At 35.5% G+C, this 21174-nt stretch overlaps 1 protein-coding gene and 1 pseudogene across 4 annotated transcripts; one reads left to right on the top strand and one right to left on the bottom strand.

The window, feature by feature from the left end:
- Window positions 1-1094: 1094 nt before the first annotated feature.
- Window positions 1095-18746, bottom strand: LOC107017673. 4 transcript variants are annotated; one of them, XM_015217879.1, is made up of 9 exons: window positions 18153-18746; window positions 11152-11243; window positions 10257-10957; window positions 7506-7627; window positions 5971-6060; window positions 5654-5845; window positions 5446-5544; window positions 2737-2875; window positions 1095-1765 (listed from the first exon to the last, which is right to left on the bottom strand). In XM_015217879.1, exons 1-9 carry the CDS (start codon window positions 18522-18524, stop codon window positions 1587-1589), a joined length of 1986 nt encoding a protein of 661 aa, XP_015073365.1. In that variant the 5' UTR covers window positions 18525-18746; the 3' UTR covers window positions 1095-1586. The 4 variants fall into 4 exon arrangements, with proteins under 4 accessions (XP_015073365.1, XP_015073366.1, XP_015073367.1 ...); XM_015217880.1 differs by having other exon boundaries at window positions 7506-7576; XM_015217881.1 differs by lacking the exons at window positions 5446-5544; window positions 5654-5845; window positions 5971-6060.
- Window positions 12571-13247, top strand: LOC114076802 (annotated as a pseudogene).
- Window positions 18747-21174: the final 2428 nt, after the last annotated feature.

Here is a 21174-nt window from a genome sequence, read left to right as displayed (position 1 = left end):
CCCGAGGCCTCCGCACCCACTTGTCTCGTGGCGTCACGCCCCTAGGCCTCCCCACCCACCCACCTCATGGAGTCGCGCCCCGAGGCCTCCCCACCCCACACTCGCCTCGCAGCGTCGCACCCCGAGGTCCCCCACCTACCCGCCTCGCAGTGTCACCCCCTCCCCCGTATTTCCGGATGGTCCAATTTATAGGTCAAGGCATTTAATATGTTTTTCATTTATAATTAAATGATTTTTATTATATTAATTCCTTGCAGGTAAGGAGATATTGCTTTGGCATATACCCATTACATTGTCATGCCATTTGATGTCAATAGTGCCTACATTAAAACTTCTAACAAAAGTAGTTCCTAGAGTGTCTGTCTGCACAGCTTCTATGGCATACACTGGAGGAACTTCCAAAAGGGTTGTTTCTTCCAAAAGGGACTGTCTTGCTCCCTCCTTAGCCAGCTCCTCTGCTACTCTATTCTCTTCCCTGTACATGTGCTTAATGATTGGTTTTGTTAGTTTCTTTATCAAGTACTTACATTTTGAAACAGCATTATCGAAAGAATGATGGTCATTTCTAATCATACAGTGTCTGGTATGAGTCAGATTGTTTCAAGTTGGCTGTGATTTCTTCTCTGTGAGTCTCAGTCCATACATCTAATATGCTTGAAAAGCACTAGAAGTCGATATAATTAATATTAATTTCGAGAAAACTATAATAAAAATAATTATTTTACTCTCCAAACAGTAACAATCTTCACATAAAGAAGTGAAAACCAAGTAATCTTAATCTTGCTTTGTAACTGGCTACTACCGCACAATGTGCCCGTGCTTGGTGGGTCATTAGTAATCAGATTTAAGAAGAGGGATGAATTTCGACTTTGCTTTAAGTCATTAGGCTACTAAAACGATCGCTAAAGTCATTCACTTAATTCTCGCGGTAGTTCTGCTACCAATGGATCAAGATATGATGCCTACCTATCATGCCGAAAGTGCTGGTGGTGGACATGCCTAGGATGCCCTGGCTCTAATCACCATGTGCGCACACATTCTCACTCTTGACAAAACAAAATGAGAAAATTGCAAGTAGTTGAAGAGAAACAGAATAAGGAATACCAAAATACATTTCTGCAGAACTGTCTTGGGTAGATTTATATGGTTTAATAATTACTGTATCCAATGCACACTAATATCACAATCGAATTTCCTTAAATCATTGTCCTAATCCTACATAATGTACATTCAAATGTTTAACTCGCTAAGGAACACAATCCTGCTCCCAAAAGAATACTCCACACTAAAATTATACAACAAACAGAAGACATCGGCTTCAGCCACTCCAACAATCATCAGGTGATAATGCATCTGAATACACAATGTACAGCACAGAGGACAGTACTTCATCACCTTGGAGTGTTGCATTCAGTACTTGTTCTACTAACAAAGTACTATTGCAACTCCACAGAAACCAAAAGTCGCAACATCTGCACCAGAGCTCTCAGAACATTCAAGAGAATAGAATTTTGAATGTTCAGATAAGTAGCAGCCATTTTCTTGCTTTTGTTCATCCGCACACCTACAACCTTAATTGAGCATAATCATTCTCTAGTAATAATATCGCCATTATCAGCTGCTAAAGTTGACTCCTTGATGGCTAATGAATGAAGCATCGATTGGGCAGCAATCAACTTTTCCCTGAGCATCATATTATATTCATAGAGGTTTTGGAGATCTTTCTGGAGATTGGTCATACTTACATGATCAGCAGCCTGCAATTCTGCAGAACAGAAGCAGTGACATCAATTTAGGCAAACACCTCACCACTCTTTCTCAAGAAGATTAAAGGGGTAATGCAAAGAGAGATGCTTCTAAGGGACATGTATGGAAGCCTTATAAATACTTCATTAGTTCATATGGTGTAGTAGATAATATGACATCTCGATAAATAAAGTTCAAAACAAATATGCTGAAGTTCCATCATCAAAAAGTTTCAGTAATCAGAAACAGTCTCCAATTACATTTACTACAGCTCTGCTTTGGTTTTTTAAAATAGAACTACCCACATGTAGCACAGCTGTTTGCTCAACTGGAAAGTTATACCGGAAAGGATAGCTTATTGACATAAAGTTTGTTGACACTCTAAGCTATGATCTCCCAATTAGCTTAATAGCAAAACTAAACACCCAAACCTAGACAACTATCAAGCTCCCTAATTCACTATTTATCACTCCTTTCACAATCGATATAGCCTGAAACCTCAGAGGTGCTGAGATCTATAAGGCCACCACCACACAAAGAAACAGGGTAAAGCATATCCTTGCAGAAGTTTACTATACAACGCCACATTTTGGAATCACAATCCTAGAAACAGGGTCCATAAAAAGTTATGAACAAGAAAATGGTTTAATTATCTAATTACCAAGAAGTAACGAGTCACCAACATAATTGGGGTTTCTCATCTTCAAATACGTTGTCATAATCAAAGAGATCAATATCATCCATAGTGGGCTCTCATAAACGTGACCTGTAATTTCTTATACTTGTCACAGAGCATTTAGCCCAAAAAGGTTGACCAAATCTATAATGATCTTTGATAGGATGGGCAATTTGAATAAACTTAAATAGGCTGAAGCATAACATGAAAGAGCAGCTTAAAATTGGACATCATGAAATCTAAACAGTTGGCTTGTTAGTTGGCATGGAAGATGGAGTACATAATAAACACTAATCTCGTAACTCTAGACTTACTTAAAAGGGGCGGAGGCGGAACAGTTACGTCATTAGCTGCAGGAAAAGCTGGAGCCTGAAGAGCATTCTCTACATCTGGAGCAACTATGTCTTCAGGATTTCTACCTTTTGTGTTTGGAGGTACAGCATTTTCTTGGAACTGAAGTCACATAAAAATAAAGTCAGTCTAACAGCTTTCTACGGACAAAGCAAAAGTGAAGTTACCAGTTCATCGGGAAGATAAACAAAGTGGACATGAAAACCAAGTCATATTAGCAAAATTACGCTTTGTATAAGAGAAAAGATTAAAACTGAGCATAAGAGCAGAATATGAAGAAAGAACGGTATATTGTTAAGTAGAGGAAGAACCAACAACAAAAGCAGGAAAAATCTTAACATACAAGTGGCCTATAAAAAGATCTAAAACCATGAGGCAACATTTGAAATATGAAAAAGCTACATGTTAAATCACTAATTTCACAAAAATAGAACACCATTTAGAGGTATCTTGTCCATATTTTACTGTGCCGGGACTATGACTTCCCTTTCCTCTTCAACTCCCAAAAGGCTTCTACAAGTCCAAGGTCACTTTCTGAAGAGGGAAAGAAATGTGCCTCCCCACCCCCATGTTATCACTCCTTAGTTATCCAATAGTTACAAGTTACAAAGTAATTTCTTTTTAGTAGTAGTTACTTTTCTGTAATAGTACATTTATTTTCATGTAATAGTGCAGTTTATATTCCAGTTAAGTTAGGTAGTCATGTCCGAGTTTCTAGGGGGTAGTTATTTTATAAGTGTTGTATTTAAACTATCTGTGTCTTAGGAAATGGAAGCAGAAAATTACTAAGTCTTTGAGTACTTCAAACTCAAGAGATTGCAGGTTTTCTCTAACGAACCAGCGCCAAAACATTCGATTTCACACTACAGCGCCCCATAACCAGATCCATATCAGGGGACTATAACAACTTGGTATCAGAGACGGGTGTTAAAGGAGATCAAATTCAACATCAACTGGCACAATTGGTGAACTTATTTCAAGAAGAACGTGCAGCCAATATAACGAGGCACGAAGCAATAAATGCTCGCTTAGATGCACTCAACGGATCTAGCGAATTCGAAGGTTGATGCTGAATCAACGAGACATACCAGTCAGAATCGGGGTTGGAAGGTTAAAAGTGGAGTGGCAGGAGGGTTAAAATCAGATGCAAAAATCAGATGCAGGTGAAGTTCCATCATTCCTAGGTATATAAAGTTGGATTTTCAACGATTTACTGGACAAAAGGACCCCTTTGGGATGGCTGAACAGATGTGACCACTTCTTTCGACACCAACAGACTCCAGATGAAGAAAAAGTTGGACTTGCTTCTTTTCATTTGGAGGGGAATGCACAACTTTGGTTTCTTCACTTAGAGACAGATATGCCTGAACCATCTTGGGATTAATTTAAGCGTTATTGTAATCTTCATTTCGGGCCACAAACCAGCAGTCAGAAATTCGATTCTGCCGCAAATTACCAAGGAAAGTTTAAGCAGTTAGTTTCGCGGGCTGGTACACACAATCGCAAAAAGATTGAACTTTATATCAGTGGTCTTGCTGATTATAGAGAAACTGAGGTTGAGTTGCATAATCTCCCAGATTTGGCTACAACGATGAGTTTATCCCAACTTTATGAACGCAAGGAACAATCTGTTTGTTCGCAATTGTTAGATGCTTGCAAATCCAAGACGGCAGATTTCTCACCGCAACAACATGCCAGATTTGTGAAGAAACTAACCAGATCTGAAATGGAGGAAAGGCGACTTAAGGAACTTTGTTCCAATTGTGATGAACCATTAACCCGAGATCATCAATGCAAGAAATTATTCTAGATTGACTTTATAGATGATGAGGAAGAAATTGCTGGAAAGGAAGGAAATGCTAATTTCCGCACTTAGCGCTTGAGGACAAGCGGGATTTGAAGGAGGAGAGTGATGTTATCACTCCTTAGTTATCCAATAGTTACAGCAGTAATTTCTTTTTAGTGGTAGTTATTTTACTGTAATAATACAGTTATTTTCATGTAATTGTGCAGTTCTACATTCTAGTTAAGTTAGGAAGTCATGTCCTAGTTTCTAAGGGTAGTTATTTTGTAAGTGTTGTATTTAAACTATCTTTGTGTCTTAGGAAATGGAAGCAGAAAATTACTAAGTCTTTAAGTACTTCAAACTCAAGAGATTGCAGGTTCTCTCTAATGAACCAACGCCATAGGTCGTAGGAAGAAAACATTCGGTTTCACACCACAGAACCCCATAACCAGATCCATATCAGAGAGGATTATAACACCCCACCCCCATCCCCCAAAAAAAAGTAAACTACCTACTAACAGGTAGTTCCCAATCGAAGCAAAGATATTTTGGAAGTTCTAAAAAGTAAAGCATTCATTTCTGATACGTCTTATATAACAGCAAAAATCATGAAACCGGAGAAAGTAGTTGTGACACCCTTGGTCTTTTCCAAACATCAAAACAAGAAAGGGGTATTGTTAAAAAAGAAGAGCTAAATCATCCATGTACACCATTAAGATATCTTTTTTGCTATATTGGGTTAAGTCCGAATCATGGTAAAAGAGAGGGCATAATGGGACCAATCATGTGAACAGGTTAATGGGATCTGTTGAGACAGTAGCCAAAATACAAATATTATTTAAGCAAATTCAAGAAACAAAAATATCAGAGAGAAATAGCAGCTGACTCTTTTTTCCTTCAGATGTGTATTTTTTTGGAGATCTGTTGCAGGTTCAGGCAAAATATATGTCGCACTTTGAGTATCAATCTTCTCTGGAATGGCCCTCTGGGGAAGGCAAACAAAACTTCAAAAGTTAACGATCTCCATGAAATTTGTAAATAAGTAGTAGATGTAAGCATACTGATATAAAGGAATTGAAGCCGCAAGGCTGCACCTTCTCACTAGGTAAGCCAACTTTTCTGCTAAAACTGATAGTATCTAATCTGCTAGACCCTTTTCCTCTAACTGAAGAGCTCTTTTTTTGGAGTGATTCCATCTTGACGCCTGTGCAACAACCATCATTTCTCATGTCATACTCCTCTTCCAATTGGTTAGGAGCGTACGTGTACATCACATATTTCCTCAACTATCAGAAAAATAAAGTGGAAGCAAGGGATAAGGAAGTTAGACAGGGCAGCTGAATTGGCAAAGCTAACTTAAAAAGATTGTGTTCAGCAAGACAACACGTGATTTTTTTGTCCATAAACTCACTTTATCCCAGCGGTCTTGAGCTTTTCGGCGACTTCTAACCTTTCGCATCACACTATCCTCATTGCGCAATTTCTTTATCCTATATTCACACTGTAGCATAGGAATATCGACAAAAATAAGAAAGTATAGCCATAAGGATCTATCACTCTAAATTTTCCATGAAAAGAAGTAAACACTCTAAATTTACTTCATACATTTTTACAATTTCAAGTATCTTCAGAGTCCCTTTCTTCCATCACTACTAAGTTCAGACACCAGATCAATCTTAATGTCTGACCCACATTCCAATGTAGAGGTAAATAACTATGCACATCGGAACAAAATGTCTTAATCTTGAACGTTTTGGTTGATAGGAGTAGATATGATACACAAAAAATCAAGTGTCAGACAAAAAACTTTGCCCAACTTTGTTTTTCTTTTCTTATTTGATGCTTCATAAAGAAATTAGCACTGAGCAGATTTGAGAGGTATCTCAAAAGACAAAAATTAGCACTGAGCAGATTTGAGAGGTATCTCAAAAGACAAAAATTAGCACTGAGCAGATTTGAGAGGTATCTCAAAAGACAAACTTTCCTCCACAAACATAGAAAACTGAATGGAAACTGTCAAGAAATCAAGCTCCAGTAAGTTTCTACATCTAGTAGCTGTAAAATGTAAATCCTACCAACTCACATAAAAGCAGAAACCGTAAGAGATCCATGTCCAAGATTTAATCAGCGGACATGCCTAACTCGAGAAGCCCCATGCATTACCATCAGTACCTAAACTACAAACAACTATTGTTACAGCAAATTTCAACAGAAAAAATGTCATTGAAGTCTCCTTTTGGTTAACGCATTGTTCTCAACCACAAAACTATGTTACACAGATACTTCATTTGCCTGACTACTGTGCCAAACGGGTGTGACATGAGTATGGGTTCTTTATGCAGATTATTCATAATATACTAAGAATTGACAAAAAAATGCACTTTACAGGGTAGTAAACATACACCCGGTACAGGATGCACACATGTAAACAAGTCCATGTAACAAAAACTGAACAACATACCCAATGAAATCCACCAAGTGGGGTCTGAGGAGGGTAGAGTGTACGCATACCTTACCACTACCTCATGGAGGTAGAGAGGTTGTTCGCGTAAGACCCTCAGCTCAAGTGCATCAAACACAAATAAAAGAAGAAGAAAACAATGAAGAAAAGCATAGCAGCTAATAAGAAACACGGTGTAAAGTCTAGAAACACGGTGTAAAGTCTACCGGAAAGAACAAAATAGTGTGCAATTGAAACACAATAAACAACATATGTCCATAACAACAAGAGTACGACTAGTATTACGACAGGCACTAACAAGCCTAAACCTCCGCAAGGCAAGACAACAGTGTACCCCTCTAACCTTATACCCTAATACGCAATCCCAACTCCTTATCTAGAGTCATGTTCTCAGTAAGATGAAGTTATGCAGTATAACATAGATTACAAATGAAAATCCATAAAATACGGTAGTAGCAACAAAAAGAATGAAAAAATGAATGTACCTGCACCAAAATGTAGAAGAAGAGGCCAATACTAACGCAATAAAGGCCACCAACATCTGCAAGGAAGCTTACTGCACTCTTGGGAGAGGAAGATATCATCAAAACATTGCCCAAAAAAACTTCTGAAATGAAACAAACCACTTAAAACACTAAATAGACACCAGATTTCTGAAGCACAGGTATACATCAGACTTCTTTTCTTACTCTCTGAATCTAGATTTATTCGATGCACTTCTCTTTTAGTCTATCCCAAAAAGAATGATATCTTTCTATGTTTAGAAACACAATTTAACTGTAGGCATCCCAATCCGCCCTTATCTCCTTATAGCCACATAAACTATATATGGCTAATTTTTGACACACAGATCAAAAGTCAGTCTTTTTTCTTAAACTCTGTCCAGTCAACATGCATCATATAAATTGGGGAGTATAATATTGGTGTGGTCCAGCGTCATATCCTAGACAACAGTTAAAGTATGAAATGAAGCATCAGACTAGCAAGTTCAATATTCTTTTTAACAAGTTTAGCCTGCAAATCTACAGTGCAATAAGGGTGTGTTTGGATTGGTTTTTTTAAGTAGCTAAAAGCCATGAGTTGGAAACACCCAACTTCTGGCTTTTTTTGTACTTTCTCAGCCTAAGGGCCTGTTTGATTGGCTTTTGGCTTTTGGCTTATGACTTATAAGCCAAAAGCACAAGTTAGGATTTCTGACTTGTGGCTTTTGGCTTATTTTTGTAAATTTGGCTTTAAAATAAGTGCCTATAAGCACTTTTTAACTTTAGCAAACACTTCAAAGCTGCTTAAAGCTATTTTGGCTTAAAAGCACCTAAAATAAGTCAATCCAAACAGGCACTAAAACAAAGTGCTTAAAAGAACTTTTGTGTTTCCCAAACACCTCGAAAAATACAAAAAAGCTTAAAAGCGAAAGGTACTTAAAACAAGCCAATCCAAACACTCACTAGTCTTCATCTGATTACCCTATTGTTTTCCCCTTTATTTTTTCAGATAAGGTGAACGTTCCCATTTGATTATCCTATCATTTCCCCACCTTCACTATTTTTGCATCCACACTAAAAGCTTAAATTCCTCTTAAGCTTGAAGCACATAAAACTATACCAAATAGAAAAAAATGATTCCATAGACGCACCAGTGAGAAGGTGCTATAGAGGTTGGTTATAGAGGGTACGAGGAGAGGCAAAGGTAGGACGAAGAAGTATTGGGGAGAGGTGAAAAGACAGGATATGACATAGCTTCAGGTTACCGAGGACATAACCCCAGAGAGGAGGCTGTGGAGGAATCGTATTAGAGTAGAAGGATAGTAGTTAGTGTAGTGTTGTCTTTCTTAAGGTGGCTTGTGTTTGCAATGGTTTTAGTTGTATTGTTATAGTTCTAGTTTGTTTTTTTAAGTTTATCATAATTTATTATTGTTTGTTAATAACAATCTACCCTAGTATATTGTTTATGGCAGTTCAATTATCACATGATTTAATTGTTGTTTTGACTACTTTTGCACTGTTTCTTGTTTCAAATTTCTCTTCATTGTCTTCTTCTTTATACCGGGAATTGTTGCACTTGAGCCGAGGCTCTTTTGGAAACAGTCTCTCTACCTCCATGAGGTAGTGGTAAGGTCTACATACATTCTACCCTCCCCAAACCTCACTTGTGGGATTTCACCGTGCAAATGTCATTGCTACATAGCAGTGTAGGGCCTTAAGTGGAATATTGTTTTATTTGCCTCGCTGATTCTACAGACAAGTTGCTCAGTGAACTTATAATGTTTTGAAAGAGCACTGCTTCCAGCAAACATCAAGGCATGGTACTCATATTGTCCTCGGGGGCTTTTCCCTAAAGGAACTTGAACCTTGTTATTTTTCTACAATGACATACCCAGTGGCATTTAACAGGTTGCACAATCTTAATTATGCACTCTGTATTAGCCAGAGAAACTAAAGTTCTCATGAATCACGTAGAAAACAAATGCTAGGGGACAACTTTGGCATTTAAAAAATTGGCATAGAATCTGAACAAATCAGCTAGGACTATGACCAGAGAGTGAACATCTCTGTGGGTGCAGCAGAACACCAAATACCTAGTTCCGCATAAGATGCCCATATAGAAGAAATTTAGATATCAACAACTAACTGAGTTCCAGAACTTCCCTCCTCTCCCCCATCGCTTTCTCCCCAAAGTTGAAAACATGAGGGCAAAGAGAAGCAAGGGAATGAGGAAATTTAGGAAAATACATATCTATCATCTTATAAAGCACAATACTGCTGAAGGCACTCACCTAGATCTTCTAATTTTTTTTTCTTTTGAAAGGTAACAAAACTTTCGCCTATATCAGTTTTCAAGACAAATAACAAACTTAAAAAGGAATTGATCAGTTCATACGCAAAAATGTAGAAAATGAGTTACAAAAGAAGAGCTGTTAGATTCGGTATATATGAATTTTGGGAACATGTAGGAAAATGAGAAGACATCATTAACATATTTCATGGTACAGTCATAAACTCAAAATTTCTTACTGAAGTTGCTATTTACCAAAAAGATGAAACAAGATTATCTCTTGCAGAAGTATGATTGGAAAGATATTTGCAAAGTTCATAGCTGAAGGTGTTTATACAATACATGCATTATTCTAGGTCTAAGTATATGACAGAATGAAACTTCAAAAGTCATAAGGTTTGAACACTAACCATAGAAGACAACAAAGAGTAGAAAATGTGCTGAGAGATGAAGATGTTACTCACCAGGTCCCATAACATTTTGATCCTTGATCTCAACAATATATGAAGATAGGAAATTGATATACAATGTCGTGTTGATTAGACCATCGTTGGGGCGTTCGAGTGATGCTTGGAGTTGACTTACCTCATCAAAAGAGGAACCTGGGAGAAACTCATGGAGTAGTGGTTGGATGAGCTTCAGGTCATTCAAATTATGGTACAATCTCGGAAAAAAATTGAACTTCAATATATTTGGTGTCAGCCCTCTAAATGTAACTGGTTTGTCGTCAAAATGGCTTCCATTTCTCAGTGTCCCACTGACCAAGCTAACATGTTTCCTGTTTTTAGGATCTGTTGCTGTTAGATTGAACTGAAATCCAGCAGCTGCTGCAGGACTATTTGGGAGATCAACAAATTGCCATGAAATATAGGCATTGTCCCGGCTAAGTGGACATCTGCTGCACTTAAGCATAATGGTCGGTCCCTTAGTTGTGTTTATACAGGAATAGTTGGCAAATGTTGAAAGAGGAGCAAATCGATAGTCAATCAACCCTGGATTCCCAGTTACGACTGTTCCAAGACCACGTAAGTGTAGGCAGCTCATACTTGAGATTGTAGTGATATTAAACTCCAAATCGTTTATAAAAGCAGCTAAATCAGGTGCATTTGTTGCTCTCACATTGTGCATCTCAATAGCTCGCTTCGCTATTATATGGTATAGCAAACTGTGGAAGCATATATAAAGAGTCTATTATAGATGGAATAGAAGGTAAAGAAAAAAAGAACAGCGGAAGAAAATACTATTCAGAAGAAAAACAGGCTGATTTTCTTTTTTATTTTTAGATAAGAACAGGCCAGATACTTGGAAGAAATAGTGGAACACTAGAAATTAAAGAGAGAAAAAACATCATGTACTCACGCAGCAAAAAGACCAATAAAAAGTATCCAGCTAGCTATTGAAAAAGTTCCACCAAGCTCTGTTTTCCGCTTCATGACTACCTTCTGGTCATCCTACATGAAAATGGTGCACATAATAACAAAAATCTAAAGAATGCCAAGAGGTGTGTTCAAGAATTTACAAACAGAAGTAAGCTTTTACAGAATCACAGAAACACAGAAAACTGCTAAAACCAAAAAAATCAACTGGTGGTACAACAAGATGACCACATCACAAGTAGGCTCAGTGATGCTTGATTTGCCATACTGCATATGAGACGATAAGCAGAATAAAGGCCACTATTCAACAACTAAGATATATAATCTATGAAGTACATGTTAAATTTGAGCTGCCTCTTAGTACTGGATATGGTATCAATTATCAAATATGATGCACCTACAAGGGCATACACAGAAATTTTCAGAAGCCGACAGACATTTCAAAAGTGAACAAACTATCGTAATGAAATCATTTTTAAGACAAAAATTCAGAGTATATTAATAAAATTTAATTCAAGTACATTATCACAACTCACCTCGACAAAATTTCACTTTTGAAATGTATTTATCATAGGTGAAAACCGTCTTTTCTGTTAAACTGTTTTTTGGTATTGACACAAAGAGAACTTCAGGTTCAGTGGTTTAGATTATACTCACCTAGCAAGAAGTCATGGGTTTGAATCCATGTGCTTTATTTTTCTAATAAGAAGTCAACAACTTTAGTACAATTTTTTTTAACAATAGATCGTGGTTGAGGCTCGATCTGCCAACCTGAACGAGGATAACAAAGCACTAGACCAGAACTGAGACAGTCTAACTGTCAAGTGGTGTCATTTTATTTACCTATATATGTTTTTATATTATTTATATGTGGAATAGTAAAAACAATTCGAGGGACACCGCTTGTTATAAGGTAAATCCACCCCTAAGAACATGTGATCTCAGTAAGTACACAGAAATTTCCTATTATTTTTCTGGATGCTCATATCTCTAAATCTAGAATTCAAGTATCCTACAAGTGTAGACATGCAGGGAAAATATTGATACTTTTGGGGTCAGAATGCGATTTTAAAAGAACATGTGGTTATTCTAATAACTAAAGAAATATAAAAACTTAAACAAAGAGAATTTAGGGGTTGGATTGGATGCAAGAGACTCTTATCTTTGCTTCTTTTTTTTTCCTTCTTTTTCCCTTCTGAGATCAGTAAAGTAAATTTTATATCAGTCCCTACCAAGTAGGTAATAAAAACTTAGAAGTGAACATGACTCCTAAAATGATTAATAGTCTAATAAGTCTAGGTGGTCTCTACACCACTAACAATGTAATGAGAGCTTAAAAAGTGAACATGACTCCTAAAATCATAAGGAATCTATTAAGCCTAGGTGGTCTCTACACCATTAACAATGTAATGACAGAATCAAAAGTCAACATGACTACAAACATCCAAAGAGAGCAAACAGAGCTACTCAAATGAGCAAAAAGAAGACGTTCGTGGCAGATGGTATGTTTTTCGAGGAGCTAAATTAAGTGTTAACACGTGAGTTAGCAGAAGATGGATATTCTGGAGTGGAGGTTAGAATCACTCCTATGAGGACTGAGGTCATCGTCAGAGCCGCTCATACTCGGATTACAAGTGAGAAGGGGAGGAGGATCAGGGAGGGAACTGACATCAGTTGTCCAAAAGAAATTCAATTCTGAAGAAAACACTACAGAGCTGTATGCAATACGAGCTCCTATGCGGTCTTGCCGTCTGAGTGCATGTATTGTGTTCTGTGATTTATCATGGATAGTGGAGCCAAGAAAAGTGGGGTGATTGATTCATGATTGTCAGTGGAAAATTGAGAACTCCGTGTGCAACTTCATGAAGTTCAAAGATGGTTACATGATTTCTTCGGGTCAACCTGTGAATGTGTATACTGATTCTGCAGCAAGAAATGTTCTCTTAAGATAGGGTCAGGGAGTACTTGGCATCAAGATCGAGAAACCGTGCTTGATTGGGATCCAAAAGAACGCACAGTCCAACAACACCTCTTCCAGATCTTGTCACAATCCATTCTCCCAAGGAAGAAGACGAGTGAGGTTCCAGTTGAATGAAGTAGGTTTAGAACCATGAGGTCTCAAATTAAAATTCTAGTGGGGGGAAAACACAGGATGATTTCTTCCTCTCTATCCAAGCCCAGGTGAATAGAGTTACCGGGTACATGTACTAGTGAGAGGTAGCAAATATCAATAGGATTAGTCGAGGTGCACGAGGTGCACGTAAGATGACCCAAGTACCACAGTTATCAAAAAAAATCTGCATATTATATTTTGTTAAAGTCGAGTGTTAGTTTTGCTTTGTCGGCGTCGGGTACTATAGGGACACATAAGAAGAAACTTTGTGTTAAAGTGATAACCTTCCTACTGCCTCAGATGAAAATTTTATTCTCTCAAAAAACAATGAACATGACTCCTAAATGATAAGGATTCTAATATGTCTATGGTTTCTATATCATTAACAATGTTTCTCTGCGAAGAACCATTCCAAAATTAAGAGGAAAATAAGAGGAGGGAGTCTTCTTCGTCTCACTTGAGCAAGAAGAGAGAGAAGCATCAGCAAGAGGAGGAGGAGGAGGCTCAATTTCACAAACCTGGGTTCTTTATGAATGTGTCTGTTCTAATCTTTGCATTAAATACTTATTCATGCTTCTTACAACAGTCTTTAGAATTTAGATCACAAATCCTTACTGAAAACTGGAAGACTATTTTTTGTATCCCGTTCGTATTGCATCCCAGTTCCCATTTTCTTTGTTCTTTTTTTTTTTGGGTGGTAACAATGGTGTCTAGTACATACCCTAATTGTTTAAATCATCTTCAAATTATACCCGTACTGCACACATATTGTGGTTCATAGGTTGACAATACCTAGAATTACAGCACCAATTCATTGGATACTTGTCTTTCTCACATACGACTTGAGCTATTAAATTTTAATTATCATTCAGATGAAGTTCCAAATCTACTACAGAATGCAAACATCATGCAAAAGAGAACTTGTTTTTTTTGGTAAGGTAATTTGTTAATATATCAGTACCTACTGGGATACAAAAGTTAATGAGGAGAAGTTCCCTGTCACAATTGCAACTTCAGCAAACATCATGCAAAAGAGAAATGGCTGTGCAAGAACGAAATTGACCCAGAAGTCGATAAAACCCTTCATTCAACTGAACAGACTGCTAGTGTTAGAAAACCTGGAATTAAATGGTTAGAAAAAGAAGAAAAAAGGTAACCATGAAAGAAAAAAGAGAGGAGGTTAGAGGATCGAGTTGTACTCAAGACCCTACACTAACTCAATTTATGATGCATTGGTTATTTGTCAATATAATTGAAGTATGAACTCCTTTTGTGAGAATCAATGACACTAAAGACTGGCATAGAAAACTATTCTTATTTAGTCAGATAAAAAGACTATTTTGATACGAAACATTTAGGAGACTAGAGAATGAGATGTCCTTATATATACACAAATGAGGGAAGGAATCTGAAAGGCCTTGCACTACTGACTACTCTAAGACTCAAATCCGACATGTATTAACCCTGCAGAAACTGAATTGAAGGTTTACTAATCCACACTACTACTACTGCAGACTGCAGCTCACCAAAACTGAGGTACCAACTTTGAAGTAATAAATACAGCCAGTTCGCATAGTACCATTTTGAAGCATAGCTTAAGCAACTAAAATGACTTTAATTGACCATTACCATCGCCCAGAAGTGTATCACCATCACTCTAAAAACTGGCAAAAAGAAATACCCCGACTTAGTCTATTCCTAATAAACTACTTCTCATTATTAGTTCAGGAAAACGTTATCCATATTCAGTGCTGGTGCAAAGTGGCCTCCAGTCCTGGAGTTATGATCCAGTTATCCATGTACTTTCATTCGCCTATTAGAGGCACTTTTTGAGTTCTTCTCATTTTGCACCCTTAATGCATGCACCATTTTTCATTTTGCACCCATCCTCTTCTAATTTTCCTTATTTTGTGCACCATTTTTAATTTATATGCTCCTTTGTTTATTAAGATGTGCCCCTAAATATGCATCATATCATTTGCACCCTATCCCTCACAAACTTATTAAACATTTCATTTTATGAATGTGTAGGTTGGAATAGTAAACATCAAGGGCTCTGTGACACTGAAACAATATACACTTATCTATTTTCTCCATACAACATCTCCAACTCCTTATTATCCAAATACATGCATTTCAATACTTAGTGGAGGATTGTGCTAAAGACTTCATCTTCAAAGGATTGCTTAAATATCTAGGTTGGGTCAGTTATATGATCCTAACTATCTATAACTCTCCATCTAAACGTGTCTCAATCAAATGTTAAGAAATTGGGTTCTCAATCTAGAGATTGCTTAAATGGCAAAATGAAGTACCTTTGACTAAAAGGACCTTTATCAATTTTGACAGAGGTAAAAACTTTCTCTATGACTGGGAAAACCATGTCATTTTCAAGTGAGAATACGGCGGTAATTGAGACAACTAATGAAGTTAGTGAGTGGAATATGAAAAGTAGTGGGAAAATTAGAGTTGTTGGACATCTGTTTTACATGAAAAAGGAATTATAAATGCTGTAGAAAGAGAATATGGAGATGAAACATATATTCTTGCAGTACCCAGTACAAATAATAAAATAGCAATGCACATCTTAGGGGGTAAATAATGAAAATAACAAAGGATAGAATGTTAAACAAAAAGTGGTGTATACATAAAGAGACAAATTGTGAAAAACAAAGGATACAGTGCAAAAGTTAAGATGATGCATACATTAAGGATGCAAAATGCAAACAACACAGAACTTCTTAGTGACAAGATTGGAACTGAAATCTAATGGCTTCAGGATGAGATAATAGATCCTAGTTTAATATGTCAAAGCATATTGAAGTATGAGCTCCTTACCAATAGCAAAACAAGACTGGAAACATAGATCTTTCCTAAGAAATAACCTTAGATTAAAATGAATTATCGCTGTAAGCTCTCTCCAAAAAAGAAAACTCAAGGGAAAGCTAGAACGGGATAGCAGATAAACATGACCTTTCCACTGTTAATTCCCTTTCTTTACTTTGATAGGTGATACTACAAATGAGCATCCCAGGAGAATGCAACTGATATTCAAGCACTCAATCAAGTGTCTTGAGAGAATGGAAGAGGTAATTCTCAAACTAAATGGCTTAAGGAAATTTTCCACAGCTCTGGTTACTACTCCTGGATATTAACTGGTGGTACTATTTCAGCTCTTGACTATAAGATCATCAATTCCATAATTAATATCAAAATAGTAGAACACCTCAAGAAAATTCTATACAGAATAACTTCAATACATCACCTAGAGAAAGCAGCAAATAGCATTTGAAATCAATCATTACAAGCCTAAAAATGGGTATGGTAAATGATTTGAATTAAAAATAAATAGAAGAAAGACTCATCATACTTATACTTCTGCATCAACCCTTTTATTTTTTTTTACAGTTCTATTTGATAAGCAAGCAGGGCTTTATTGAAGAAAACCAACATTAAGAAGCTTTTTAAAATATTGATTCTTGCCCTTTTTTATGATCTCCGCCTCCTTTTTTTTAGCTCAAGTTTGTGTCATACCTTAGAGGCAGCTATAGCAAGAGATTTATGATGATTTTCCGTCTCTTTTTGTTTTTTCCTTTTTCAAGTTTTAATTATGGATAGGAAGGCAATCTGAACTTAATTCCCCTTTCTTTTTAAGCTCTCATTAGTGTTTGGAAGTGAATATCTTACTTAGGCTACAGGGTGCTAAGGATAACTTTGGCTTGTGCCATCTTGCACTTTCTCCATTTATCATATTCCCAGTTCTCCTTTCAGTTCCAGGGAACATAAGCAAAATATCCAACATAATTCTTGCAACTAAGAACTACGTAACTATTATAGAAAATCATTTTGTGTCACACTCAACAAACCAACCACATCATCCCTGATAGTCCCTCAAATCACTGATTCACCTCCAGACTTTGATTACTTTCACAAATTTCTGAGAACCACCAATTGGAGATTACATTGAAAAAGCAATCACGCACAATATAATATACGACAGTTAAAACTCATTATTGAAGCAACAAGAAGATAGCATTTATGACACCAGAACTGAAAGGTGAGTTCATTCAACAAGAATATATCCTTCTTCTTGCTTGGTCTTAAATCTAAATCAAGGTCCTATTTGTTTTAATTGGGGATTCCTTAACTTGGCTTCAACGGATAACTATGCCCTCCAACTTTGAGTGTGCACAAGTAGGCACTTTAAACTTGTATAAAATTGAACAAGTAAACACACGTATCCTACATGGCATAATACATTAGGATGCCACATAGGACACAAAATTGCCATGTGGGGTGCCATGTAGGACGAATATGTCTATTTGATCAATTTTATAAAAACTTAAGTGTCTACTTGTGCACACCCAAAGTTAAGGGTCATAGTTGTTAGCTAACACCAAGTTACGGGTCATTTCATGTATTATGCCTTTAAATTGATGTTGACAAATTAGAGTTAGGCAAGGTATAAATTATAAAAAACAAAGAGAGTTCTTCCTATAAACCTATTTTTGTAGGTCTTCTTTTGAATCTTCATATCCACTCAACATAAACCATACCAGAGAACTGTACATGCTCAAAACCTGCTAATAACCCAAAGTATATGTTCCTTCTTTTCCAAAACTGGTTGTCACATATGGCTTCCCAAAATTCAAAACATTCCATAAATTTTCCGCAACTTTTAGTAAATTCAGTTAGCAAAATCAAAACTTAAGTTTCAAATCTATGCCCAACTAGCTATGTTAAAAAACCCCAATTAACTTTCAGTACAAATTATGCCTCACAAATCTACTAATCATGAAATAATAAGTAAAATTAACCATAAAATTCCATCCTAAAAACAAAAGTAACAAAGAAAGAGATAGAAATCATACAAGCCAGTGCCGAGATGCAAAGCAGATATCAAGTCGACTAATCCACCATCGGATCTTAAACCAAATAGAACGGCCATCACCAAGCGGAGCACACCGAGCAAAAAAACAGAAACAAAGCCAAGAAAGCAACATAATAAGAGTAGCTTCAAGAAAGACAGCTTGCGATTGAGTTAACCTCCTAATTGAATCAAAATCGAAAAGGGCACCACTTCCAGGAAACGATAAAGATCTATAATCAACCCCAGAATCACTTTCCACAGGACCCCATTCATCAAACAAGTAACATATTCTACTTGTGAAGTTAAACAAGTAACCAGGGTTGCACTCGCATTGTGTAGCATTGTAGCGAAAGGAGTTGCTGGGACATTGCATTTTCTTCTTCGCATCAAAGTGAAGAAAATGGAGAGGAGAAGTAAAGAATATATGTATGGTGGGCGACAAAAGAGAGAGAAGTCAGAACAAATGTGACGAACAATGCTAAAGAAGAAAAAGTGCAAAATCAATACGCGGTAGCTGCCTTATTTGGTTTAAAGAAAAGTCCAAATCCAATTTTCTTGCAAATTCCTAACTTGGTTTCAAAGATTTTTCAATCCTTCATCAAACCCTCATATTTCTAAGGAAATTGCAAGGAAAGACGTCGGAAGTTGTGGAGAAAGAATTTTCACTGACAGATTCAAAAAAAATTAATAGTTTCTAAGTTGAATCAGATATGAATAAGTTGAATTAAATATAAATAATTAGATAAATTTAATTAAATATAAATAATTAGATAAAATTTAAATTTATCTCAACGTGAACAACAAAAAAGAGGAAGTTAACAAATCACATAGTTACACAATAGATAGAGTGTATTGTAATTAAGGATTTAAAATATGAAAATTTCAATTAAGTTTTCAAACGAAACCATAACATAGAAGCTACATTTATTTAGAAAATAATAATAATTAAAATTACAAAAATATAAAAAAATATATATATGTATGTTAATTTTCAACGAAGGGGGTTTCCCTCGACTCCATATAGCTCTGTCCCTGGGCATGATCTGTAATATACTGTACTAAGTTATTTTAATCAATAAATAGTTTGAATATAATTTATTTTTTATCTTATCTTATACAGGTAAATTTTTCTATAACCATCATTTGTTATAATAGCATTTCACAACAATGGTCTATTTTTTTAAAAAAATATTTTTCATGTTATATTTTATTTCTCTATAACAATTAACAACATTCCATTTATAATAACAAAGACATTTCTTAAAGTTATACATTTTTGATAATATTACTCCTCTATAATAGTCATACTCACGTATTATGTAACAATATATTATAACAAATATATTATGTTATAATAAAATATTAAAATATTTATGATATTCATTATTAATATCATGCACATTGTAAATTCTAAATACAGATATCTATTATTATTTAAATCATTTTGATATTGATTATTAATGCCTAAATTTAAATTTAAACATTGATCTAGTGATTTTTCTTTAAAAATCTCAAAACTCAATTATTGATCCTTAAAAAATGAAGAAGACAAGGTGGGTCTTCTTGATTTGGTGTTATTAGATTAAATTGGTGATTGGGATTGATTGTATTTGTGTTAAGAAGCTTTATTTTAAATTTGAGATTAGTTGGGGCTTATTTGCAATGATTTGATCTAAATTCAAATTGTAAATTCAAAAAATACCTTATAGACAATACATAAATCAAATGTCAACCCGGTAGGAATAATTCTGGCCTAAATTTACTTGTGGGTTAAATTTATTTGTGACACAAGTAATATCATAAATAGTATTTAATGAAGAATAGATCTCGTTTGTACATAGTTACTTGATAGATGTAACGGATTAAGTCATAATTTGTCCTCCCTCCACCTATTAGGGTTAACACATATTCTTTACATTAATTTCATCGTTGATAATTGTGGCAACGTAAGGATAGGGCAAAGAGGTAGAAATTAATTTACGATTAACGCTTTCACTTTTCTCTGTAATGATATCTTCTGGATCAGGTATATGCTTTTAACGATCTCTATCTAAGATTATTGTATTCAAGATCCTGATATCTGTTAAAATATTTAATCTTACATGTGACCCGAACCTAGATTGTTTGAATGGATAATCTTTGTATATTTGTTGCAATTAATTCAAATAAGGAAAAAAATTAATCACAGACATCAACCTACTATTTGTTATATTGTCCAAACATCCCATTAGATGTAACTTTGTAATACAATAATTAAAGGTTTATAATTAACACAACTTTGACCACAAGAAAAGAAATACAACACAATTAAGTTTTTACATTGTCCTTGTCCATAAGGTACATAATACGATGCTGCTTAATTAAGCCTAGTTAGTGTAGAGCAGTTTATATGCCCTAATTTCTTTTTAGTCAATACTGGGTTTGATTAACTTAAAACTATAAAATATTTTATATATTTGGTCAAAGTTCATGTACCATGCAATTTTGGTCGTTTAATAAATATATTGTGACTACCAATCTATAATTTGACCAATTAAATTATGTTTAGATTTCTCATTGAATTTTTTTAGCGTAATTATGCGTTTGACTTCTTAAGGTGTTTAAACTCTTCAATTAATCTTTCCATGATGTAATAATTAGCCTTGTTTTAAATTGTCCAATAAATTACGAGTAACTTTTAGGTTTAGCAAACACAAAAAATAATATTTGTAAGCTATAGTTATAGTTTGTATAATTGCGCTCTCTCCTTTGTATAAATCGTTGGCAACCTCTCAAATCAATTTTTATGTGTTTGTATAACTGCATAAAATTTGAATTTCTATACAATTGAATCAAAATAAAACATTTGTATATCAAATCTCTCTCTCTCTCGCTTTATACAACACAAATTATACATTGTAATTTGTATAGTTTGTGTTTGTATAAAGCGAGAAAGATAAAAAAAATAAAAGAAAACTGGGTAGGGGAAGATCTATATTTGTATTATTATAAGTGCATAATATATATATATATATATATATATA

Source organism: Solanum pennellii, chromosome 4 (genome assembly GCF_001406875.1).
Source record: "Solanum pennellii chromosome 4, SPENNV200".
Taxonomy (NCBI): Eukaryota; Viridiplantae; Streptophyta; class Magnoliopsida; order Solanales; family Solanaceae; genus Solanum; species Solanum pennellii.
This window is presented reverse-complemented; position numbering and strand designations above follow the sequence as displayed.

What these genes read in the sequence shown, in the direction of transcription:
- LOC107017673 (XM_015217879.1), bottom strand. Translation starts at nt 18,524, where the DNA reads ATGCAATGTCCCAGCAACTCCTTTCGCTACAATGCTACACAATGCGAG. An exon ending in TTGCATCTCGGCACTGGCTT is followed by an intron (nt 11,244 to 18,152) that starts GTATGATTTCTA and finishes ATTTTCATGTAG; the next exon opens with GATGACCAGAAGGTAGTCAT. An exon ending in TCCGCCTCCGCCCCTTTTAA is followed by an intron (nt 1,766 to 2,736) that starts GTAAGTCTAGAG and finishes TCTGTTCTGCAG; the next exon opens with AATTGCAGGCTGCTGATCAT.